The 26,953-nt window shown below is 39.3% G+C and overlaps 1 protein-coding gene across 27 annotated transcripts in view; it reads right to left on the bottom strand.

Moving 5' to 3' along the window:
• CLASP1 (cytoplasmic linker associated protein 1) overlaps positions 1-26,953 on the bottom strand; it is a 246,053-nt gene that overhangs the window by 104,041 nt on the left and 115,059 nt on the right. For all 27 annotated transcript variants that reach the window (XM_032250581.1, XM_032250582.1, XM_032250585.1 and 24 more), the window contains exons 8-18: positions 21,474-21,626; positions 16,121-16,194; positions 14,697-14,789; positions 13,017-13,162; positions 11,870-12,005; positions 10,752-10,822; positions 4,748-4,807; positions 3,874-3,951; positions 2,210-2,377; positions 1,543-1,592; positions 603-773 (exon numbers count right to left, since the gene is read on the bottom strand). In XM_032250581.1, coding sequence (XP_032106472.1) covers positions 603-773; positions 1,543-1,592; positions 2,210-2,377; positions 3,874-3,951; positions 4,748-4,807; positions 10,752-10,822; positions 11,870-12,005; positions 13,017-13,162; positions 14,697-14,789; positions 16,121-16,194; positions 21,474-21,626 — 1,200 coding nt within the window. The remainder of the gene's footprint in view (positions 1-602; positions 774-1,542; positions 1,593-2,209; positions 2,378-3,873; positions 3,952-4,747; positions 4,808-10,751; positions 10,823-11,869; positions 12,006-13,016; positions 13,163-14,696; positions 14,790-16,120; positions 16,195-21,473; positions 21,627-26,953) is intronic.

Raw genomic sequence — 26,953 nt, 5'->3', positions numbered from 1 at the left:
AAACCTCTTTTGGGCAATCATCAGAGTAAGGGCATGCTCCTCCCAAGGTGACACATGGAAGGACGACACTCTTTTGTACAGACATGGTTATGCTGATTCATGAGCTCATCACATTCCTTCAGATTCCTCCTGGCATTCCCACGACCCAGTCCTACCCCTGCCAACTCTGATTATATTCTCAAATTGAGAAACACCTAATTACAATGACTACCTTTGGTGAATCCCTCACTGAACCTGCTGGCTCTGCTCCCACCAGTGCCAGAGCGGTAAAAACTTAGCTTTGGCAATATGGGAGGTGGCTGGGCTTGCCATGGAGGAGGAAAAAGAGAGTTGAGGAAAGGATGTGCTCAGTGCTGCACACTCTCCAAGCACGAGTGTACTGTGTACTCACTCATCACTAGAACAAATGACACTCCAGAGAAAGGGACACTCAACAAAGGTGGCTGGCTAATCAGCAGCAAGTGCACAAAGCTACTTAGATTTAAATAGAAGCCATGGAACCGTGAGACTTGCCTCGGTCATGGGTTTTTGTACTTTGCTAGGAGGTAAGAGTCATCTCTCACATAGCAGAGCAGGAGGGAAAGGGTGACGGGTATGGTTACCTAAGGATGCATATGACCCTGGAGGCAAAGCCGCAGCAGAGCTGAAAGGCGTTGTTCCCGAAGACGAGGAGACTTTGGATTTGGCACTGGCTGCTGCGTTCACATCGATGTCACTTCGAGATCGCTGAAGAGACCCAGTCGTTGACACAGATTTGGTACTAACTGTAGAACCTTTAGTGATAAAAGAGGAAATATAAATAAGGACTACATAGAATTTTAAAAACACATTGCTAAAATTTGATGTTGTTTTGCTTTCCTGAAAACAAATACCAAGTTTTAACAAATGTTGGAGCATAAAAAACTGACCAACAATTTCTCCTGGTCCCTGAAGAGAGTTCAGGCAATGCCAAAGGAAACCAAACGTGACCTCAGCTGTAACGTTATCAATTACATTTGTTTTCCTGTAATTGAAGACTATAAACCCCAAAGAAAAAAAATGGACCATGTTTCTGGTTACTACGAAGAAGTGAAATAAGAAAAACAATGCTCACATCTGGCGTGTTTCCTTACGAAATGACGTCACTGTGCCACGCTCTCTGGGCCCTCCTCTTTCTGGAACATACAACCCTCCCACCACTAACCATCACCCTGCTGCTGCTGCCGCTGCTCAAAACGCCACAAGATGTCTTCACTGTCTCATCAAGCCATCAGAGACAGGAGGTGCACCGTTAGTGGCAGTGTCAACATGCAGGGGAGGTGGGAAGAAAAGGTCACAGAGCTTCACTCCTAAGTCACCCTGTCAAATGTTGTCCTCAGCAGCGAGTGGCCCTGACAAAGCAGAGTCTGCCCTGCTGGATAGGGCAGGGCAGAGCAGGCTAGTTTCAAGCCTGGGAAGGAACTGAGGGCAGGCCGCCGGCCTCCCGCGCCCAGGCAGACTCTCGCAGCTGCAGGCAGTCCACCAGAGCCAATAACAGGCCTTCTCCGTGGCTGTAAGTCTCACCTCTAGACGTGGTACTTCCAGTAGGACTTCTTTTGGCAGACAGCGGCCGACTAAAAATAAAGATGTATACTGTTTATTACGTGCACTTTATCTGAACTAATACAAACTACAACGGGAGATTATTACAATGAAGAATTATTTCAGGGTTTTCGGAATTTTTTTGGGCAATGTGAACCACAACATTATAAACTCCCTGATTCCCAACAAAGCTTTAAGCAATATATTTTGGACTGCCTTTCAGACAGAGTGAAACAGTAACTCCAGACAGAAATTAGAAACACAGAGTGAAGATGATAATACATTAAATCCCAGAGTTTGAATGCCCTCCGTTTCCAAACTTGTCTCCAGGCTCACACTTACACCCTCTGAGAAGACTCTCTGAAGCACTGGTGTGTCTAGTTCATACTATTCTATAATTCACAAAACTTTATTCTAGGACTGCCATATGAATTTAACTGAAAACCAGTATGACAGAGAACAAAGCCACCTATTTCTAACCACTCCATCACTCCCTGGTGGTATCTCACTTTGCACCAGGATCCACCTGAAGTAAGGGGGCATGATAACAGGCACACATGTAAAAACATAGCTAGAATTTGTGTTTTCATGCAACAAACTTTTAAATACAAATTCTCACACCAATGACAAGCTAAGCTGAGTCCCTTACTTTAGACTCTCTTGAGAGCTGGAAGACGAGCGGTCAGACTGAGGCAGAGACACGATGCTGTCTGAGTTCTTCAGGTGGGACTGCAGGGCTTTCTGGTAGGAGGACTCCAAGGTGTGGTATAAGTGCTCTGCTTCTCTGCTGAAGTGACTGTGGAAACCCCAGTAACATCTAGAGGAAACACACAAAACCCCGTCTCATCCAAGGATCCTAGCAGGTCTTTCGCTGAACTCTGGAGTACACCACAAAGGATTTTCAAGGACTGGAAGCCTCGGTTTAGCTGCTGATAGTAGCACCATGGCATAAGGAGAAGGTGAACAAAGGAGGCCTGGTACAAATCCTGGCCTCACAACTTTACTGGCTTACAGACAGTGGGCAAGTCACTTACCCCCTCTCAACCTCAGCCTCATTTATAACATGGGAATTACAGAGCCTAACTTGCAAAATCGGGGAATCTTAGGGAAGGTGGAGCTAAACATCTAGGACTACACTGAGAACACAGGACAGGCTCATTAAAATGGCAGCTATTATAAACACAATTTCACATCTCTTAATATAAGGTATTTAAAACTGCCTTAGGTAACATGTACACAAGAAAAATTTTAAAATGTCCAGAGCTACTTGAAATCGTTATCACATTATGATTAAAGACCAAGAAAAAACGGGCCGGGGGTGGGGAGGGTCCAATACGAAGATAAAAACAGCATAAATAGATCATTAACGAATCCATTCATAACAGTTTTTAGCAACGATTATGTCACTTACTTTGTTAGAAACTAGCCAAGAAAAAATTGTCACAAACACTTCAGAGTTAGAATAAGCTCAGAAACAAGTGAAATATAATTTAACTGTGAAGGCGGCCAAAGAGCAGTAAGTACTAGATCAGGATGTGTTAATGCAGCTGAGTAAGCCATAACATTATAGGCTAGAACAATTAGATTTTAGCATGTATCAGTTAGGAGAGTTGGTCAACTATGAGAAAATTTAAAACAAATCACAGATGCAAAATTGGCAGTAGTTATCCATGTACTGCACAAGAACGTCTTAACATCAAACATCTGGTATTTACAGTCACAGTGGCAAAATTATTCCTAAGGAGGTAACAAATACAGAGGCCATGGCCAAATGATTGGAGAAAACTCAGTCCTAATGGCACAAATACCTCACTTGTGAGGCAGAAATAGCAAGTGATCACTGTGACAATCCCAAGCATTAGGTCAATCCAACTCCCCTTAATATGATTCACACCAAGGCACCATCAAATGCTTGCAAAGAAGTGAGTGCAGGGAGAGAATTCCCTGTGACCATGGTTTTTCATGGTAAAGCATTAAAGCAGCTTTGGATCACAACATGGCTTAATGAGTAAAAGAATACATTGAGCATGCATGTAAGTGCCTTCTAGATCTGTGTGACAATTTGTGATGAATGTAAAAATAAGCATTCTTTTGTCTCCCTCAGTCCTATTTACAAGGTTAAGTGATGTTATAAAAAAAAAAAAAAAAAAAAGAGGGAAATATTCCAAAATGGCCTTTTGGGGGTCATGTTTAAAAGTCACGGTTAACAAGCATGTTCAAGTAACTTAACAAGATTTTAATAAGACGATCCACACAATTCATGTGAAATACAGAAGAAGTTAATTTAAAAAGTGTCGTGCAATAAAAACTTACTTTCTGGCTTCTATTCTTGCTTCGGAATCGGCATCGTGTATTCCTTTCTTTATTGTTTCTGCTAATACTGATATGTGTCTAGATATTTAGAAAAGAAAGCAGTAACAATCATAAACGTATGGTTTACTGCAGATGAAACCAGGTGGGAGGAATAATTTCAAAACGGCAACACAGAACTTGGAGCCTCTGTGCCAAGGCTGTCAATTCACACGTGGCTGGGCAAAGCAGAGCACTCCCACAGTCCTTTAATTTCCAACCCTGCCCCAACACCCTGGCTCCAATCCAACCCACCCACACCTAAGGACTTTGATAACCCTATTCTCTTGTGGGATTTCTTTTTTTAAATAAAAGCTGATTTTTTAAAGTCCGCACTTATAGCTCAATCTTTTATGAACCCAAACAACAAAATCTTGTGTTTTTCACATCAGAGCTAGTTTCCATGGAACTTGTGAGATAATCACTGTATTATTAAATAGGCTGCCTGAATCAAATACAGAGGGAGAAATAGAAAGCTTTCAAGTGAGTGAAATTCCTTTAAGGACCTAAGAGTTACAACTTGCCTACTAAGAGCAACTTTAAACAGTTACCTCATGGGAACTGATGGTAATGTCAAGGAGCAGGGCCAGAGACAGTAAGATTTTACACTGGCTTTGTAGCTGTCAGAATGCACATGGACACACATTTCAATCAATGAAATGCACTAAAAGCATCTGCGACTATTACATGGCTAACATCAGTAAAACAACAGATGCAGTCATGAAAACAAATGTATATATTCCTTCATTCTTATAGAAGCAAGATGGACCACTCACCAAAGCATTCACTCTCAAGACTCAGTTCAGAGGGAAAAAATTGTTTCAAATCACATGCTCACCGTTCTAGTGAATGCGTCTGCCATTCTTGTAAAAGCAAATCTAAAAATTCAAAACAGCGCCTAAAAAGTATTAAGAAATACATAATTTATCAATATATACGTTAGTAAAATGAAACATTTTTCTTAAGTGACCCAATAAATTTCTTTTGATTTTTATGATTAGAAAAACAGAACATAAAGAATGAATCAGAACTGACTGAAAACCAAAGCAAATGGAAGTAATTAAGCACCTACTGCTGCCACAGGGGCACAGAGACAAGACCCAAGAGTTTCTTGCCAATCAGAAGCTTGCGCTTCATGGCAACATCACTAAAAGGACTCATCACTATCATTTGTTTTTATACTATCCTAAGTAATATGTTAATACAGAATGTACACACACAGAGAAGATCAACTAACATGACAGAATTGGGTCTTAGCATTAATTTCAGAGAATGCTTTAACCAAAGAAAGTAAAAAGTACCTTGAAAAACTAAGTGCTCTGCATATTTTCATGCTAAAGAGATACTAGGTAGTGCTTAAAATGGATTTTCTCCAATTACTTTGCCTTCTGCCAACCAACCGTTCAGCATCCTTCTTTAAGCCTTTTCACTTTTATGATTTTTCTTCATCTGATTTGTGTACAAAAACAATTTAGATTACATCAACACTTCAGGTTCTACCTCTACAAAATTTTCTTTTTCTGGCTGGGCATAGTGGCTCACGCCTGTAAAATCCCAGCACTTTACGAGGCCAAGGCGGGTGGAACACCTGAGGTCAGGAGTTCAAGACCAGCCTGGCCAACATAGCAAAAACTCATCTCTACCAAAAATACAAAAATTAGCTGGGCATGGTGGCAAGCACCTGAAATCCCAGCTACTCAGGAGGCTGAGGCAGGAGAATCACTTGAACTCGGGAGGCAGAGGTTATAGTGAGCCAAGATCATGCCACTGCACTCCAGCCTGGGCGACAGAGACTCTGTTTCAAAAATAAATAAATAAAATCTTATTTTTCCTAAGTCTAGCATTTCTATTTTTGCCTGAGTAATCCCAATAGTCCTAGGAACCCATTCAAGAACACACAAATCAGAAGTAAAATCTTTATCTAAAGGAATGACCAGACTTTCTTTCCTACAATCCTCCCAATTCACCACTTATAATCCATGCACAATCCCTCAATAAATCAAAGCTAGGAGCAGTGGCTCACGCCTGTAATCCCAGCACTTTGGGAGGGCAAGGCGGGAGTATCGTTTGAAGCCAAGCATTCGAGACCAGCCTAGGCAACAAAGCGAGAGATTGTCTGTACAAAAAAAATTTTTTTTAATTAGCTGGGTGCAGTGGCAAGCACTAATAAAGTCCTAGCTATTCCGGAAGCTGAGGTGGGTAGATTGCTTGAACCCAGGAGATACAGCCTGCAGCGAGCTATGACTGCACCACTACACTCCAGTTTAGGCAACCAAATCAGACCCTGTCTCAAAAATAAATAAATAAAAATAATTATTTACTAACCATTTACCCTATGCTAGATGCTAGAGATCCAATGATAGCCAAGACACAGCCCAGAGAACGAGAGAGACAAGAAACAAGCTACATTGCCAGGAATGCAAGGGCTCCAGCAGCTCACAGGAGAGCCACGCAGCTTGGTCCCAGGGCTGGCAGTGGTGGGGCTGGAGTGGTGGAGCAAGTCTTTTCAAAGGAAAAGGCATCAACTACACACACCCCCATTTCTCACCACCACCTTCCCCATTACTGCCCCAATCTAGACCACGTTGATTCTCCTTTCACCCTTTTGCCTGTGGCATTTCCAAGTCTGGGTTTTTCTTGTCTCTTTACTGCACTTATTCCTGCTCATCTTTCAAAATGTGGCTCATTTTTAACTCATCTATAAAGCTTCTTTGGAAGACATCAGCAAGCTTTAATGACTGCTGTATCTGAACTCCTAATTCCACAATACATATGGTAATGTCAGAATGTGTGTAATCCATTTGTTACCAATTTTACAAAGCCGTGCTAAGTACAGGCTGAATATGTAACAGAAGGTGCACTGTCTTGGTTACACTGCACTCTTAGCTCCCTCTCCTTTTCTGAGGGCAGAGGGACTGCGCAAGATGGTCCCTATTATTTCTTTCAGCACGAAGACATACAGTTCTGACTGATACCCACTGACCAAATACAGAAACAACAATCTGAACGTATGGTTCGGAAACTGGTGAGGGTGGCAGCATTTCTATTGTCACAGTGACTGTAGGTAGTGACTCATATTTAGTGCCAAAGGCCAGAACTGCTCAATGTTATGAAGTGAATTTTGTCTCCCTGCCCCCACCAAATTAATATGTTGAAGTCCTTACCCTCAATGTGATGGTTATTTGGAGACAGGGCCTTTGGGAGGTGATAAGGTTTAGATTAAGCATCACAATGGGGCCCTTATTATGGGATTAGTGCCCTTTTAAGAAGAGGTAACGGGTAGCTTGTTCTGTCCTCTCTCCCACTCTCCCCTCCCTCTCTCCTATGTTAGGATACAGGAGAAGGTGATGGTCTACAGGCCAGGAAAAGTATCCTCACCAGAATCTTGGCCTGGAGGCACAGTGATTTTGAACTTCCAGTCTCTAGGCTAGGGATGTTCGATCTTTTGGCTTCTCTGGGCCACAGTGAAAGAAGAATAATTGTCTTGGGCCGCAAATAAAATACACTAACACTAATGATAGCAGATAAGCTTTAAAAAAAAAAATCTCTTAATGTTTTAAGAAAGTTTACAAATTTGTGTTGGGCTGCATTCAAAGCTGTCCTGGGCTGCATACAGCCTACAGGCCACAGGTTGGACAGGCATGCTCTAGACTGTGAGAAATAAATCTGTTGTTCATGCCAGCCAGTCAATAGGATTTTGTAATGGCAGCCCAAGATGATGAATCCCCTAAACAACCTACAATGTTCCACAACAAAGATCTGTGTCATCTTATTGGAGAAATTCTGCCTTACACAAGGAAAGACATTCTGAATTTCTCTTGGAAACCTAACAATAGCGAGATGAAAATAACGGCCACAGCAGCAACAAATTAAGCTGTCACTAAATGTTTTACCTAATGATTGTAAACCCTCCGAACCCTACAGAGAGGTAGGTTTACATCTAACAAGTCAAACAGTAAGTGGAAGAGGAATGTTTCAACTGATGCTGGTCAGGTTCTGAAGTTCATTATCATCCCTCTGACTTGCTGACTTTACATTCTCAACTCTCAGGGGAGCTGAAGCTGCTCCACTCCAACCCCAGGAGAAGCTAAACCCTAGGTCAAGGATAGATTGCATTCTCCTGGGTACCCACTTGAGCCATACAGTTAGGAATTACCCTTTTTCAGTAGATGGTATAAATTTCTTTTTTCGTGACTTCAGATAGCTGTATTCTTCTTCCTTTCTCTCTTTGTCTTTCATGTAGTTATTAATGAGATGGATATAAAACCCACTACTAGGTATATATCCCAAAAAATGAAGTCAGTATGTTGAAGAGATATCTGCACTCTCATAATTATTGTAAGTCTATTCACAACAGCAAAGAGAGGGAATCAACCTAAGTATCTATCAGCCAGATGAGTAGATAAAGATAATGTAGCATATATGCACAACAGAATTCTATTCAGCCTTAACAACAACAAAGTATATCTTGTCATTTAAGACAATACAGATAAACCTGGAAAATATTATGTTAAGCGAAACAAGCCAGGCATACAAAGACAAATACTGCACAATCTCACTTATGTGTGGAATCCAAAAAAGTCAACTCAGGCTTGGTGCAGTGGCTCACGCCTGCAATCCTAGCACTTTGGGAAATTGAGGTCAGCCTGGGCAACATGGTGAGATCTCATCTCTACAAAAAGTTTAAAAATTAGCTGGGTGTGGTGGCACATGCCTGTGGTCTCCACTACTTGGGAGACTGAGGTGGGAGGATCACTTGAGCCCAGAAGTTAGAGACTGCAATGAGCCATGATTGTGTCACTGCACTGCAGCCTGGGTGACAGAGTGAGGCACCACCTCTAAAGCAAACAAAATTGGACTCACAGAAGCAGAAAGTAGAATGGTGGCTCCCAGAGGCTAGGGGTTGGGAGATTAGAGGATGTAATGTATGTAAAATGTCAGAGAGGAGGAGTAAGTTCAAGAGATTGATTGTACATCATGGTGATGGTGACTACAGTTAGTAACAACATATTATATACTCAAAAATTGCTGAGAGTAGATTCCAAGCATCCTCACCACAAAAAAATAAGTATGTGAGGTGGTGCACATGTTAAAGAGCTTGATTTAACCATTCCAAAATGTATACACATAACACAGCATGTTGTACACCATAAGTCTTCACAATTTTTACTTGCCAATTAAAAAAATAAAGCTTGGGCATGGTGGCTCACATCTGTAATGCCAGCACTTTGGGAGGTCAAGGTGGAAGGACTGCTTGAGCCCAGGTGTTCGAGATCATCCTTGGGCAACATAATGAGACCCCATCTCTAAAAAAAAAGTTAAAAAAAATTAGCAGGCCATGGCGGTGTGTGCTTGTAGTCCCAGCTAACTGGAAGCCCAGCAGTTTGAGGTTACAGTGTGCTGCACTCCGGCCTGGGGGAAAGAAAGAAAAGAAGGGGACAGCTGAAAGTGGCTCACTCCTGTAATCCCAGAACTTCGGGAGGCCGAGGTGGATGGATCGCCTGAGGTCAGGCGTTCAAGACCAGCCTGGCCAACATGGTAAAACCTCATCTCTACTAAAAACATAAAAATTAGCTGGGTGTGGTGGCAGGCATCTGTAATCTCAGCTACTCAGGAGGCTGAGGCAGGACAATCACTTGAACTTAGGGGGCGGAGGTTGAAGTGAGCCGAGATCGCATCATTGCGCTCCAGCCTAGGCAACAATATCGATACTTGTCTCAAAAAAAAAAAAAGAAAAGAAAAGAAAGAAAAAAAGAAAAGAAAAGAAGGAAAAGAAGAAAGGAAGGAAGAACATTCTTAAAAAGATGGTCTGTGGCTAATTTGTTAAAAATAAAAAAAATAAAATATATTTTAAAATGACAAATACAGGACTGCTTCTTGCTTCAGAGGGTCTTGTACCCACAGAAACCTAGCAGGATCAACATGACACCCCAGGAAAAAAGGCAAACAGCTGGCAAAGGTCATCTGGCCTCTAAACCTTAGAGTGAAGGACTCTTTCACAGGACTAGGATCAAGAAACACAACTAAGGGAATGGGGCCAAGAGGTTGCCCAAGCCTGCCAGTAATTATCCTTTAAGACTCTCAATACAGTCTACTGGAAAAGCTTTAGTGGTATTCAAGAATTCTCTGAAAACCTATACAATACTATTCTGTATATTTACCACTTGCTGAGAAGAGGGTCCATAGATTTTAATAGACTCTTAAAACTCTCAAATCACTGGTCTGGGCTAAAAGAACAGAGTCCTCATTCCTCACATGTAGTTTAGGGCAGCTCACCAGGACACATGCATATGACAGGGACTTGGGAACAAACCCCTAGCTAGTTTCCCAGATTGTATCTGCCTGTGTCTTCTGTGTATATCTCCCACAACTGCGTGGAACCAAGTGACAGTGAAGATTCAGAATCCCAGAAATCGCTAACAGAAGATGCAAACAACACATACCTTCCCCTTACCTATGTTAATATGAAACTACTGCCATTGATATTTATGATAATTATTTCTTGCATGCAGTTACTGCCTTTATTCAGGGAATAAGGCAGACCGATGGCAATGGTAGAATCTCAGGAAAAAAATGTACAGAGGGTCCTCTCCCCCTCTCCTTCTGCCACTAACCCCCAAACTTACTCTCTCTCACACAGACACAGAAATATAGAAACACAATATAAGTTGTCCAAATTCATTTCCCAAAATAGATCTTGATTCTTCAACTCAAAGTCATTTATTACAACGATTTTAAGTAATACTAAGCATTTTAAACATGAAATTTTATCCACAGAAGATGTGGAATTTGTTTTGTTTTTAAACAATTTAAAAACAATGAGAAAACCCTTTAAAATTTACCTTCTAACTGCGACGGACTTAGAGGTACAGTTGCTTGTTATGACAGGTATTAACCTAGGGATGTGTGTGTGCTGTGAAGAACAACAAAAAACAGAGGTGAACACTTGCAAATACAAAAACAAAACTAAGAGAATCACTTCCTTAAGTAACCTACTTATAGGACATATACGTCAGATTAGAATGTCAATGATTTTAAAAGGAAAAATGAATTTACTGAATATTGTCAAAAGCCATCAGAAAATTTACAGAGTTAAGAACAGGCAACATAATGACATGAAGATAAGCCTAAAACAATCATTAGTACGAGGTCTAAATTATCTCAGCTGTAGAGATCTGAGTGGGTTTAAAAGGAATCATCAGACCAATATATTTTGATACTGTTTCGATGGAAATGTCCAGTAATGACCTTGGGGTTAACAGTTTAAGTAGGCAGTGCAAGTAAGACCAGTAAGAACTAAAAATAATACAAAATAAATAACCAAAATAATCAAGAATATTCTGGATATATTTAAAACAACATCATCAAGCCTCAAGGTTTCAAGAGCTGCCTCCAGGCAAAAATGACTTGAAAATGGTAGGGAGGTAATATGAAAAACCATTTTAAGCCTTTGTGAACTAGATTTTGTTAAAAACTTGTGTATAAATTACTTGGATAATTAAATAAATTTAAATAAGTGCCTAGAAAACCTAACCAAATAAAACATTTTGTTTCTGTGCTTACGTGCGATTAATTAAACTTTTGGGTGAACAGCAAAACCACAAGCACAAATACCTAAAATGGAAGGACTAGGATTAAGGAGGTAAGACTAAGAGTAATACCTGAGTAACAAGGATACAATACGAACTCAGAAGCAGACACTGAATGTTCAAATACTTTAAACCAATAGTGAGTTAACAATACCTCATTAACTTTATAACACATCCATAATTCACATTATGAGTTATAAAAAACTCATATGCTACAATTAAGTAGAGAAAAAATATAAATACAAAATTCCAATATAATTATGCTAATACATTCACTCAATATAATTATGCTAACAAAAATGCCTCTAATATTTATCAACCATCAGTATTTACCACTGGCTTATTTCATGTATGGCCTATAACATACTTACCCGAATAATTAACCTAACAGCTACAACACCAGACGTGGCCATAATTTTGGCACTGTTTGGAATTAAATTAAATATAGTTGGCATAATGGCTTCAGCTCCATGGTCAAACTTATTCCCCAGAACTGATGACAGATGCCTAAAACACAAAATGGATAGTGGACTGTAGTTATTTTTCTTAGAAACAGTGAAGATATAAACCACTTAACATCTAGAGCCTTCATTTAAAGTCATCTAGGAATAAAGGACAAGGGTATAAGACTTCCGATGTGCATGCTGAGAACTTGGCAAATAGTTCTTAGCCTAAATGTTTCATTTTTATTAAAAAAAAAAAAAATCCAACTACTCTTTGTGAAGGCTTTTGTTTGTCTTCTAGAGGCAGGATCTCACTATGCGGCCCATGATGAACTTCCTCCTGGGCTCCAGCAATCCTCCCACTGCAGCCTTCCAAGTAGCTGGGAGTCCAGGCACATGCCAACTCACCTGCCCCAACTACTCTTAGCCTAGCAAACAAACAAACTGATCACATATTAACAAAACACAAATATGAAGAAGTGCCCCTGGCTGCTTTTTTTCTTTTGTTGTTTATCTTAACATAAAATATTCAGGCTTCAAAATCTGAACTGCAGCCAAAACTTTAAACAGCTGCAATGCCTCCTCTTACTGCTGCTGCTCTGATATTTTGACATACATCCCAACACAAAGTTTTATTAGCTTTGATCACTAGTACATGTATCACTAGGAAAAATTTTATTGCAGTAAATGCTTTTAACTTTATAACTAAATACTCTGCTAGGAACAAACATTCTTATAACCATGCTATTGCCTGTCAGCAAAACTAATGAAAAATCAGAGAAACAGAATTTTACAGAATTTCATTTTTCCATATTAACAACTGCTTCAAAGTTTGAAATAAAGGCTTCAGAGCTATGCCACTGAATAAAATAAAATTTAAAATCTGTCACATTTCACATAATTGAGCAAAAAATATTGTAAAAGTACTGAAAGAAGTGTTAACTGGAATGGGTCTTGGAGACTAGTCAGAAGTTACATGAAAGAGACCCAGCTCACATGCTTAAGGAGACATCTCTGAAGTTCTATGGTGATAATAATACTTTATGGTGAGAATATGGAGCATCGCAGTCCTTACCCCAACGTGATACAAGCCTCCCGCACTACCTGAGACCGCAGATCCTTAGCAGAGAGTTTAAAGGCTCCATCCAAAAGACGCAAATGTTGAAAGAAGTTATCATACTCAGCAGCACCAGCCAAAAGTAAAGATCTAATCTTTTTTAGCTAATGGGATAGAGAAAATTCGGAGAAACTGAAAATAATTCTAACACAGAATATACAAAACAACAGAAAAAAAAAATCACAGAATATACAAAACAACAGAACCCATCAAACATAAAGAGATAAACTTTTATCAACTCTAAACAGTTAAAGTTCAACTGATTAGAAAGTCTTCCCAAGAGAATTCAGCAGTTAAATATTAGCTAATACAATGAACAAATCTACATATCACAAATAAGATTAAATAATTTTTAACTAGAGTATTTGTGATACACATACTGCAATTTCTGGAAAAAAAAAAAAAAAAGGATTTTTTTCATTTGAAATATCTTAAAAGTATTTACAGATCCTACAACACTAATGATAAATAACTAAAAACTTTTGGCTTGTGAAAAGCCCCTCCCAAGCTTACCTCCCTCCACACCCCACTTCTACTGCCATTTATTTAAATGATCAAAGGAAGAAGCATTCCTGCAGAATAATTTCTTTATTATCCTGCACTGCACCATTAACTGTCTGGTCTGAATTTTAAGTACAATACCATATCAATTGTATCACCTCTATTCTTGCCAGCCAACCAACAGAAAATAGCCTTCTCAGATATGACACACCCTCACTTTAATCCCCACCCCACTTTCTATTAATCTACTTTTTAAAAAAAAAAAAAAAAAAGACAGGGTTTCACAATGTTGGCCAGGCTGGTCTTGAACTCCTGACCTCAGGTGATCTGCCTGCCTCCGCCTCCCAAAGTGCTGAGATTACAGGCGTGAGCCACCTGCCCAGCCTAATCTACTTTTAAAAATAAAGGAGACGGCCAGGCGCGGTGGCTCAAGCCTGTAATCCCAGCACTTTGGGAGGCCGAGGCAGGTGGATCATGAGGTCAAGAGATCGAGACCATCCTGGTCAACATGGTGAAGCCCCGTCTCTACTAAAAATACAAAAAATCAGCTGGGCATGGTGGTGCATGCCTGTAGTCCCAGTTACTCAGGAGGCTGAGGCAGGAGAATTGCCTGAACCCAGGAGGCGGAGGTTGCGGTGAGCCGAGATCGCGCCATTGCACTCCAGCCTGGGTAACAAGAGTGAAACTCCGTCTCAAAAATAAATAAATAAATAAATAAAAATAAAAAAAATAAAAAAATAAAATAAAGGAGACATGACTTTCTAGCAAGTGATATGAAGAAAGAAAAGAATACTGGGGGACATGCACTAAAAATGCCATGAAAAAGCCACTTTAAAGGCAAACAATCACAGAATAAAATCTCTACTAAGGTGAGAGTGGAGGCTGTCGCCCTATATTTCACAGTTAGGTCTTTGTTAAAAGACTAGGTGATTCATAAAAGTGTAAGTTGGTGTGTTTTCAAAATAAAAAACAGAAGGAGATACTCTACTAAAAAGCTGAAGTATAAATATGATAATTTGTATTTAAAATATACGCTATTTAAAATTCATTAGAGCTGTCCCCTGATTTTATAACAAAGTATTTGAGATATTTAAATAAATCTTATGAAAATGTAATCACATGAAGTCAACGGCTTACAGCATTTACTCTTTGCTCCCAATCATGCTTGTCATCAGATAATATTTCCCTGATTTTGTTTATGGATTCCTCAAGGTCTCGGCTGGAATAAATCTGTAAGCAAAATTAATTTACAATCAATATAAAAACATGTAGAATAAACAAATTATTTCTTAATTACATGAAGTCAAGAGCATTACATATAATAAAAGGTATTTCATTTTTAAGAAATATCTATGAGAAAATATCTGAAAAGTCTTGTCTTATAACGAGGATCTTTCTCACTATAAATGCGTACCCACAAGATTTGTTTCCATATGTGAATAACCCTGCCTCAAACATAGCTTTACGATAAACTTCACAGATGATTTCATGTACAAAGGAGAAAGGAGCCTACTGACAAACAGTCAGTGATACATAAGTCATTTATTACTCAGTATTATTTTTAGCATGACACTATACCTATAATTTTAGACACTTTCAAAATCTTCTTCCTCATTTATCCCACATCTTACTTAGAAAACAGGTAAAGTATAGGGTATAATCAATCTTGATGTACGTATGCCAGGAAGGTCAGGTCAAGTACCTAAGGATAAACCTGAACCCAAGATTCTTTTTTTTTAGGAGACTGGGTCTGTCGCCCAGGTTGGATTTCAGTGGTGCAATCTCAGCTTACAACAAACGCCACCTCCCAAGTTCAAGAGCGCCTCCCACCTCACTCTCCCCAGTAGCTAGACCTCTAATAGGTGCATGCCACCACGGATAATTTTTGTACTTTCTGTAGAGATGAGGTTTCACCATGTTGCCTAGGCCACTGAGAGTCTTGTTACCTGCTTTTTTACACACATGGCAACCAAGGTGGCAAAGAGAGTTGTACATAGCAGACACTAAGTGCCACAGGAATCCAGCACACAGTCAGTGTAGGCTGAGAAAAAGTATTAGTCTCAAACAGTAACAGACAATACTAAGGCAAAAAGCAGTCAAAAGCTTGTGGCTGTATTCCAATTTTTATAAATAATCTTCATCTGTTAGGTACTTAAAGTAAAGCATCAAAGAAGGTATAAACTTAGTTCTTATAAAACCATTCTCTACAACTTTTCAGACACCCAAATCTTTCAATTTTATGAATTTTTCTAAGAAAAATCCCTGAATAAATATACATTTTCATTCTCTAATTTAGCATCATCTATTTCTTTCTCTTTTATGTGACCTGATCCATAAACTTAATAACGGAACAACCAATGTCTTTCCTGTTCTCACTGAAAGATCATCTTGTGCCTGATTTTTGCTCCAACATTTTCTAGTCTGCACCTCAGATATCCTGTAGTGTTAATAGATAAAATTATCTGACCTAGTAAAGAACATTGCATAGGCATACTTGAAAAATAAAGTTTGAAGAATAAATCTACCCTTGTTTGTAATCACACTCAAATATCCTCACTGACCTGTACTACAGGTACATCATCAAATGCTTTAATAAAATCCTCTTCATCAACAGCACCAGCTCCTTCTTTTGCAGCTATAAAAGAAGAATTTTTAAAATGTAAACAATATGAAACAATGTGTATAATACATACACTGAAGAAGTCTAAACATACACAGTCAGAATTAGATTTTGGAAGATTTAGAACTTTTTTTTTTTTTTGACATGGAGTTTCACTCTTGTTACCCAGGCTGGAGTGCAATGGCACGATCTCGGCTCACCGCAACCTCCGCCTCCTGGGTTCAGGCAATTCTCCTGCCTCAGCCTCCCGAGTAGCGGGATTACAGGCACACGCCACCATGCCCAGCTAATTTTTTGTAATTTTTGTAGAGACGGGGTTTCACCATGTTGACCAGGATGGTCTCGATCTCTTGACCTCATGATCCACCCGCCTCGGCCTCCCAAAGTGCTGGGATTACAGGTGTGAGCCACCACACCCGGCCAGATTTAGAACTTTTAAAAAAAGGTTTCATAGAACTTTGGAGGGACATGAAATTGACAAACATTACTGACTTCATATCAAGATGAAATACAGTAATTCCACAATGCTATATACATTAGCTTAAGGTCACTTAGACTACCTGTTTAGGCAGGTAGAGTATGAGTGTTAAAGGATTTAGATATTGTAGTAATACACAAGTCTTTTGAAAAATTCCTAATAAATGGATCAAGCAGAAAATTTAATTCTTCAGGGAAAAAAATTATTACAGCATAATAACAATATTAACAATAATCCAGCATAACACATTTGTGAATATTCAAACAAGTCCTAAATAATTTAAGATTTAACTTTATATTAGTTTGAAAACAGTTCTATTTCCTTGAACTCATAACTGTCATTTTTTTCACTTAAGAATCAGTTATAAGTTTCTCCTACAAAGTTATCCTAAGATACTTTTGTATACAGTACTTAAAAGTATTTAAAGAAAGTATTTCTTTTTGCTAATATGAGCTCCCCTTTATGCAAGAATATCAAGTGATGCTTTATCAGATTATTTTTTTACATTTTAAAAATTGGTGTCTACAGTCATCTTCATAACCCCCATTAATGATTTAACATGACTGCTTTTCTAAGACCTGCTTACCAGACATGTATATGGTGCTCCGGGTCCTGAAGGACTATCCAGAGAGAAAGGGGCTTTAAAGACAATCCCAGGTAGCAGTAAATGTGTGTCATCACTCTTGCTGAAGATCACTCACACTGTGGAAAAGCTAACCACTATAAAGGACGATAGTCACTCACTGTGATGTGGTGCTGTGTGTCTGTTTTAGCATAAAAACTGGACCCCACTGAGCAGACAGGCCCTGGATGCCTCCTTTGCATAAGGCCCTACACCATGTACCCACACATACCAGAGTATTCAAAGGCCAACAGCAGTCCCTAAGCCTAAGGTATCTGATGAGGAGGAGCTAACCAGGTAATTCACAACTATGGCATTAAACAACATGGGAAGACAGGGCTGATATGTGCATAATCTACACAGCAGGGACTTCTGGAAGGGATATGGATCCGGGATTGGAGGGAAAGCACCAGTCTGATCATATAGCAATTTTCTAAGCCTTGTTGGTGCAGCTGATAACTACCTAACAATAGATCAAGAAAAAAGATGAGAAAGATTGTTCAGGCATTAAAACGAACAAAGTAGTGCTATATGCTACAAGGTAGATGAAACACTGCAAACATTCCCTTTAAAATGGCTAATTTTATGTTATATGAATTTAAACTCAGTAACAAAAAAAATGTTTTAAAACATACCAAAAAATTATTAGAAAGAACTAGAAATAATCACAATTAACATCCCTGCAGCTCCTCTATCACAAACAGATGCTGGGGTCAGGGGGCAGAGTGGTGCCACACTGGTCTGGTCAAGATACCAATATTCTAGGGCTAGTTCAGAATTCAGGAGAGGCCATCAGGAGACAGGATTTTTTTTTTTTTTTTTAACTTTATTTCCAAACTTCTCAAGGAGGTAGGAGACAGCATTTTAATGCTAATCATGAGTACAACTTTTACTTGGCCCATTCAGCTTCATTTTTTTGGTTCGTGGGATTCCCCACCCACCACTCCCCCACCACCAACAGCAGCTCAAAAGCTCACAGCTATCAGTGAAAATGGTTCTAAAAGCAGCAGCTACACAATTTTTCTGAAGTAAATTTCAGAGGAAATTTGCATGTAAATGTAAAATTTGAGAGAAAATGAGAATTGTATATAACAACTAGTTAAACTGCCTACATTAGGGGTGAAAGGAAGAATTTATGAGAGAAATCTCCTAAAATTTATTTAAGGCAACATCCATACTGGTCTCACAAGGAACCATGTTACTTGTAAGAACAAAATATATTTTATCTTATTTCTTTTCATTTCCAACTTTTATTTTAAGTTCAGGGTACATGCGCAGGATGTGCAGGTTTGTTACACAGGTAAACGTGTGCCATGTTGGTTTGCAGATCATCCCATCACCTAGGTATTAGGCCCAGCATCCGTTAGCTATTGTTCCTGATGTTCTCCATCCTCCCGCCCCAAACCCTGCAACAGGTCCCAGTGTGTGTTTTTCCTGCCCATGTATCCATGTGGTCTCATCATTCAGCTCCCACTTACAAGTGAGAACGTGCAGTATGTGGTTTTCTGTTCCTGTGTTACTTTGCTGAGGATAATGGCCTCCAGCTCCACCCATGTCCCTAGCAAAAGACACGATCTTGTTCCTTTTTATGAATGCATAGTATTCCACGGTATATATGTACCACATTTTTTTTTATCCAGTCTCTCATTGATGGGCATTTAGGTTGATTCCATGTCTTCGCTATTGTGAATAGTGTTGTGACGAACATGTACATGCATGTATCTTTATAACAGAATGATTTATATTCCTTTGGGTATATACCCAGTAATGCGATTGCTGGGTCAAATGGTATTTCTGCCTCTAGGTCTCTGAGGAATTGCCACACTGTCTTCCACAATGGTTGAACTAATTTGGACTCTCACCAATAGTGTAAACGTGTTCCTTTTTCTCCACAAACTTGCCAGCATGTTGTTTTTCTGACTTTTTAGTAATAGCCATTCTGACTGGTGTGAGATGGTATCTCATTGTGGTTTTGATTTGCGTTTCTCTAATAATAAATGGTATTGAGCTTTCTTTCATATGTTTGTTGGCCACATGTATGCCTTCTTTTTGTAAGTGTCTGCTCATGTTCTTTGCCTACTTTTTAATGCTTTTTTTTTAATCTTGTAAATTTAAGGTCCTTGTAGATTCTGGATGCTAGGCCTTTGTCAGATGGACAGATTGCAAAAATTTTCTTCCATTCTGTAGGCTGCGTGTCCGCTCTGATGACAGTTTCTTTGGTTTAATTGATCCAGTTCTCAATGTTTGCTTTTGTTGCAATTGCTTTTGGCATCTTCATCATGAAATCTTTGCCCATGCCTATGTCCTGAATGGTACTACCTAGATTTTCCTCTAGGGTTTTATAGTTTTGAGTTTTACATTTAAGTCTTTTATGCATCTTGTATTGGTTTTTGTATAGTGTGTAAGGAAGTGGTCTGGTTTCAATTTTCTGCATATGGCTACCCAGTTCTCCCAGCACCATTTATTAAACAGGGAATTCTTTCCCCATTGTTTGTTTTTGCCAGGTTTGTCGAAGATCAGATGGTTGCAGGTGTGGAGTCTTTATTTCTGGCTTCTCTATTCTATTGCATTGGTCTATGTGTCTGTTCTCGTACCAGTATCATCCTGATTTGGTTAAAGTAAGCTTGTAATATAAAGTTGAATAGCGAGATGCATCCAGCTTTGTTCTTTGTGCTTAGGATTGTCTTGGCTATACGAGCTCTTATTTGGTTCCATATGAATTTTAAGATAGTTTCTCTTCTAATTCTGTGAAGAATGTCAATGTCAGTTTAATGGAAATAGCATTTAATCTATAAATTTCTTTGGGCAGTATGGTCATTTTCATAATATTAATTCTTCCTATCCACGGACACAGACTGTTTTTCCATTTGTTTGTATCAGCTCTGACTTCTTTGAGCAGTGGTTTGTAGTGCTCCGTGAGGAAGTCCTTCACTTCCCTTTAGCTGTATTCCAAATCATGGCCATTGTGATTGGGAATTCATTCATGATTTGGCTCTCTGCTTGCCTGACGTTGACGTATAGGAATGCTAGTAATATTTGCACACTGATTTTGTATCATGAGGCTTTGCTGAAGTTGTTTATCAGCTTAAGAAGCTTTTGGGTTGAGACAATAGGGTTTTCTACATATAGGATCATGTCATCTGCAAATAAAGATAGTTTGACTTCCTCTCTTCCTATGAGAATACCCTAATCCTAACCCCAATCCTATGTTCCTTTAGCTCAGTGAAGTTCATTATTATCCACATTCTGAGGTCTACTTCTGTCATTTCAGCCATCTCAGTCTCAGCCTAGTTCTGAGCCGTTGATGGAGAGTGGTTGTGGTCATCTGAAGGAAGAGGGGCACTCTGGCTTTTTGAGTTTTCAGCACTTTTGTGTTGACTCTTTCTCATCTTTGTGGGCCTACCTTTGATCTTTGAGGTTGTGGTCCTTTGGATGGGTTTTTTTGTTGTTGCTGTTTTCTATTTGGTTTTCTTTTAAAAGTCTGGTCACTCTTCTGTGGGACTGCTGCTAACCAGCTTTCTACAGATTGTCTTTGAGGTCTTGAGCTCTACCCTCCCCGCATGAGGAGCCTACGGTCCAGGTAGAGAAATACAGGCCTTCCACTCCCACAGAGCTACCTCCTGCTGGCCCAGCTCCACCTCAGGCCGACATCCAACAGACACACCAATAGCTGCCACCTCACCATGGCTCACTGGGAACTGGCGCAGAGATGGCTGGTCTCCACCACCCACAGCCCGATCCTGCACGCAGAGCATGCACACACACCCCAACACCCAGGGGCCAGTCCACAGACATATTTTAAAGACAGGAGATACAGTGTGACTTCTGGATTAGTCTCTGTCTTGTTAAATAGAAATTATGGTTTCAGGCAGTATTGGATCCAGATAACTAAATAATGCCATGAGGGTGCCCGCTTTTGCTCTTATCTCTGAGTTATGCTTTCCTCTGTGCTGGCTTCCTTCTCTGACAGGCTCCACCTTACCAGAATGTGGCAAAAGTCAACACAGTAGCTCACATTTACAACTCACCAGCTCATGAGCATCAGTATTACAATGCTAATTCCATTAAAGAACAGCAAGCAGGAACCTGATGCATATGGGGACTGTAACACTTCTGAGGGCCATCATAGGCAAGTACTTGCACCTCTGGTTTTAAAAGTGGGGACAGCTGACCCGAGACAGGGCTTAGACTAACCTGAAGACTTGGATCCAAGGGTGGATGAACCAAGCCGGCGGGTGGTTCCCATTCCGACGTTTCTCCGAGAACTTGGTGGAGCCTTGGATGACGTAGAACTAGCAGAGGAAGGTCTGTTACCATCCACAGAATCTTCATCATCAAAATTTTTATCTAAACAGTAAGCAGGGAAACAAATTAAAAAATAATACTTTTTCACCCAATTATGAAACAACTAGTCTTTGAGACAGAGTGATTTTGAATACTCTTTGGGAATCTGAGGTGCCTGTCTAGGGTCTGGAAAGCCTTAGGTTAAGCCCAGAATGAAGCTACAAAGATCATACTTGCTTTCACACACCCAGAAAGCTTTCCCACTCAAATTTTGAAAAATAGAAGAAATATAAAGAAGACAACAGTCTCTCATAAAACCACCACCAAGAAATAGTTATTTTCACATTCTGGAACATTTCTGACCATGTATGTTTTGGTTTTTTTTTTTGGAGATACAGTCTTGCTGTCACTCAATCCTCCCACCTTGGCCTCCCAAAGTGCTGGGATTACATGCGTAAACCACTGAACTTGGTCACTTGGGTGTATTTGAAAATAACAGTGAGATGAGAGGCATATGTATCATATTGGAATAGTGCCCACTTCAAACATGTAAATTTTTCCTCTGTAGTGAAATCTTTTTCATAACCACCATTTTAATAATTGTATGGTATTTTGTAATTGGAAAATGGTAGAGGTGAAACACTCTTATTGTTAGAATGTTTTTAATTCCTCAGCATTATAAATGCGGGATTGCAAACACCTTCCTACATTGTTTTTTGTTTGAATTTCCAATAGTTTTTAGGAATGAAAACCCTAGAAGCAACAATAGTGGGTCAAACAGTGTAAAAGTGCTTGATGTACAGAGACAAAATTATCATCAGAGAGGTCATATAAATGTACATTTCTCTTAGAAGTTCAAAGAAGTACTCATCCTTCCACATCCTTGCCAACATTTATTTAATATCACCATTTTTAAACTTTAATCAGTCTGACAGGTGAGAAAAAGACTTCATCTTCTATGCTGTATTTCTTTTTTAGTGAAGATGAACATTTTGTCATAAGCTCATTAACTTTAAAATTTTCTAAACTGCAGTGGATCTAATCAGTACCCTTCAAGTTGCATTGAAAATTTTAAAAAGACACAGCTCTAATCCTGCCACTTTGGGAGGTCAAAATGGGAGGACTGCTTGAGGTCAGGAGTTCAAGACCGGCCTGGGCAATATAGCAGGGTCCTGTCTCTTAAAAATTAAAAAAAAAAAAAAAAAATTGTCAGATATGGTGGTATGTGCCTGTAGTCACAGATACTCAGAAGGCTGAGGCAGAGCCTCACTGGAGCCCAGGAGCTTGAACCTGCAATGAGCCAGGGGCATGCTGCTACATTCCAGCCTCAGTGACAGAGCAAGACCCTGTCTCAAGAAATAAGAAACATCTTTGGATTCTTAAAAATCAACATATTTATAACAACACTTTAATGATGTAAAATTAAAGATTATGTATCAAGTACAAGAGTGAGTCATTCAGGAGGCTAAATAAAGAACTTAAGAGTAATTTAAATAAAACAAGCTCACGCCTGTAATCCCAGCACTTTGGGAGGCCGAGGCGGGTGGATCACGAGGTCAAGAGATCGAGACCATCCTGGTCAACATGGTGAAACCCCGTCTCTACTAAAAATACAAAAAAATTAGCTGGGCATGGTGGCGCGTGCCTGTAATCCAAGCTACTCAGGAGGCTGAGGCAGGAGAATTGCCTGAACCCAGGAGGCAGAGGTTGCGGTGAGCCGAGAATGCGCCATTGCACTCCAGCCTGGGTAACAAGAGCGAAACTCCGACTCAAAAAAAAAACAAGCAAACAAACAAAAAAATCTATAGCTGGCAATTTTCATGATTTCTGAGAGAGAGGCATTAGTTCTTTACCAGTAATTTGGAAATAAATCATTGCTATCCCAAAAACAGATACAAAGGGAATCCTGTTTTCCTTGATCTAGTTGCTTCTTAAACTAAATTATCAACAGCCAAGTTTGTCTACACAGGACCCCAATGCTCCCTAAGACTCACCAACAATGCACACTCCAAATTACATGGCTCAGTTTATTCAACAGAGGGTAGGGGGAGGAGGAAAGAAAGACATCTTCACAAATCCATATCCTTATGCAAATTAGCGGCTTTCCCTTTAAATCCGCCAGATTATCTTGTTATGCCATGCTGTTTCAAGATGGTTCTTACATTCCACGCATCCATTTTTCACTGATTCAGATGCACAGTGTTCTTAATTAGCATAGACTTCAGATGGATTCAGAAGGTGGTTCATAAGGCTTTCCCAAAAGTAAAATTTAAGTCTAATGTAAAGGATAAGAACAACCCAAAGGAGAAGTCACCCACTAAGTACTGCCAGCATTAGTAGTGACAAGGACAGATCTGACTCAGCCTATCTGTCCTCTGGGGAGCTCCAAGAACATCTGAACTGCTGTCATTATTCTACTACCTTAAGCCATAATCATTATTCTGCTGCGTGGGAACAGTTCCGGTCTGTGGGAAAGGTAAAAAATAAACAGGAAACATGAAGACACCATGCTTCACTCAAAAATTCATGTAATTATGTTTAGTTCAGTCTTCTAACATATGAAGGCATGTCATTTAGAACAGTATTCAGTTGCCAAGAATTATTTTCAATGAATCAATTTCGATGGAATTCCTGAAATTTTTGCTTGCATCAGTGATGACCAGGCATGGACCAGACTTAACCTCTTGCAATAACTAGCTAGAAAACCTGACAGAATATATAAAAGAACTACTTGCAGACACCAGACAATAGGCAGTGCAGAACCTGGCTGTTTAGCTAATTTACATAAGGATATGGGTTTGTTTCTCCCTGAAAGGAAAAAATACAAACAAGATAAGCTGATGACAATCACCCCAACTTTCTGCCTGGAGGTGTTAATTTCCAGGTCACCAAGTACAGGGAAGGGTAACTCAAACTTAGTAGCCCTGCAGATTAAACACTGCAGGCAATAAAGAACAGAGTTCAGAGAGGTTGAGGGTGCTAGAAATTATAGGACGGAGCTTAGCAAAAAGGAAGCTACACAGAAAGGTGGCTACAGAAATGTGCTAAGTTCTAGGCCTCACATGTCTGAGAGAACTTCCACAAAGCAAGGCAAAAAACAACCAAGAAGGTGTGAAATGAACAATTCTTAGAGTTTACACAAGTAGGAAAGCTCCAACCAGCCAAAGTGGAATGTTCTTGGTGACCCATCGAAGGCATTTAATGGAGACCCCAGAGAGGTCAGATCTTAGTGAGATTAAAATACGTCTAGAGTGAAAATTAAACTAAATTTGCCCTATCAGAGGTTAAAGGCAGGCCTCCAGGGCATCAGACAGGACTTCAAGTAACTTAACTGTTTTGCCAGAACAAAGCATGATATTCTTAAAATATAACAAGATACAGACACTTAACAACATAACATTCACAATACACACCTAATAAAAAATCCCTTCACTACGTACAGAGAAGCCTTTTAAAAAATTTTCTAAACATAAGAGGGAGGAAAATGTGGCCCATTATCAGAAGGGGCAAAAAAAAAAAAAAATCAGAAAACAGCAAACTTCTGAGAAATGACAGAAGAATATTACAACTTCTATTACAATTCTGTTCAATATTAAAATACATAGACAATCGTAAGGAAAAAAAGGAAGATTTTTTTAAAGAACCCAATGGAACTTACAGATTTTAAGGAAAATATAATATCTGAAATGAAAATTTCATTAATTGAGATTAAATGCAGACTAGACATTGCAGAAGTAAAGATAAAAATCAGGGAACTTAAAAATATAGCAATAGAACTTATCCAAAATAAGCACAGAAACAAAATAGGCTCAATAAATAAATAAAAGGAATAGAGTCTCAGAGACATGAAGGATAATATCAAGCAGTTCAACACACAAAACACTGCAGGCCCACGGGACGAGGGGAAGAAGAGGAAGGACAGAAAAAGATTAAGAAATGATGGCCAAAACATTTCCAAATTTGATAGAAACTATAAACCTACAGATCCAAGAAGCTGCACGCCCCAAACAAGACACACACATAGAAAAGCACACCATAATCAAACTGCTTAAAGCCAGACAAGGGCAGCCAGAGGAAGAGACACAGTACACACAGCAACAAACACAAAAGTAGCAGCAGCCTTCATCAGAAACCCTGCAAGTCACAACACAACGGAAATGACAGCTTGAAAACGGTATTAACCTAGAAGTAACCTAGAACTCTATATCCAGTGAAAACATGTTTTAAGAATAAAGGCAAAAGAAAAACGTATTCAAACAAAAATTGTCATCAGCAGAGCTGCACTTCAAGAAATGTAACAGAAAGATCTTCAGGCAAAAGGCAAATGATACCAGTTGGAAACATGGATTTACATAAAGAAATAAACAGCAGTAGATAGAGTAAATATTGGAGAAATATAAGACTTTCTCCTTGTATTTTATTATTCATTCTCCTGTTTTATTTCTTTCTCATTACCATTTCTATAAAAGATGCCTGATTTTAAAGCAAAATATATTTAGCTTTCATTCTTTTTATATTCTCATGTAATGGGCCAATGGCCTGGAGGCCAGAGGAACCATAATTAGGATATATGTTGCTGTACTTGATGACACACACAAAACTATATGGGAAACAAGGCACAGGGAGGGCATGAAGAAAATGGAAGTGGTTCCATTTCCGTCCTCAAAGAGCATATATTTTTCAAAGTTACTAATAACTTGTCCAAATTGCCTGAATATGTCACACAATAATGTATCACTTATCAAACCACGCTGAGAAGGCACGCCCTTCATCACCAGCACCTGTATGAAATGCCGCCCAAAGGAGGAAAGAAGGAAAGGAGGAAAGGCTGTACTGAGGCAGCCAGCGCAGGCCTTTTTACACTGAACTTTAGGAGTCCTACTTGTCTTCTTACTTACTCTTTGGAAGCAAATCTAATAAGCTTACTTATCTGATTTCCTAAGCAGATTAGAAGCAACTGATTATAGGGATAGTAAGAAGGAGGACACAAGAATTAAGCAAAGTGATGTTAGTAAGTGAGCTGAAGGCCTGATAGCCGAATAGAAACTGCAACAAGCAAACACATGCACAGAAAAACCCCTAAACCCAAAATGCTTAGAATACGGTGACAGTACAGGGGTCAGATCACATCTATACAACAACAGCACAATGACCCCACGCAACAACTTAAGATTCAATTTTTCAATGATCCGTGCACTGTTAAGAAAGTAATTCACATTTCCCACCTTGACTGGAAATTCAGGAAAACACAGGACAAAAAGTATATTTATTTTCTTGATTAACAACTGGACACAATGCTTTGAACTGAAACACCTGCAAAGGTTTTTGGAGGATAAAAACCAACTGAGCCAATTATTTGAAAACTTAATATACTGTTTAAAAATAAGTTT

Source organism: Sapajus apella, unplaced genomic scaffold (assembly GCF_009761245.1).
Source record: "Sapajus apella isolate SASKATOON/1434 unplaced genomic scaffold, GSC_monkey_1.0 scaffold72, whole genome shotgun sequence".
Lineage (NCBI taxonomy): Eukaryota > Metazoa > Chordata > Mammalia > Primates > Cebidae > Sapajus > Sapajus apella.
The sequence above is the reverse complement of the archived record's forward strand: the minus strand, read 5'-3'. Positions and strand labels throughout refer to the sequence as shown.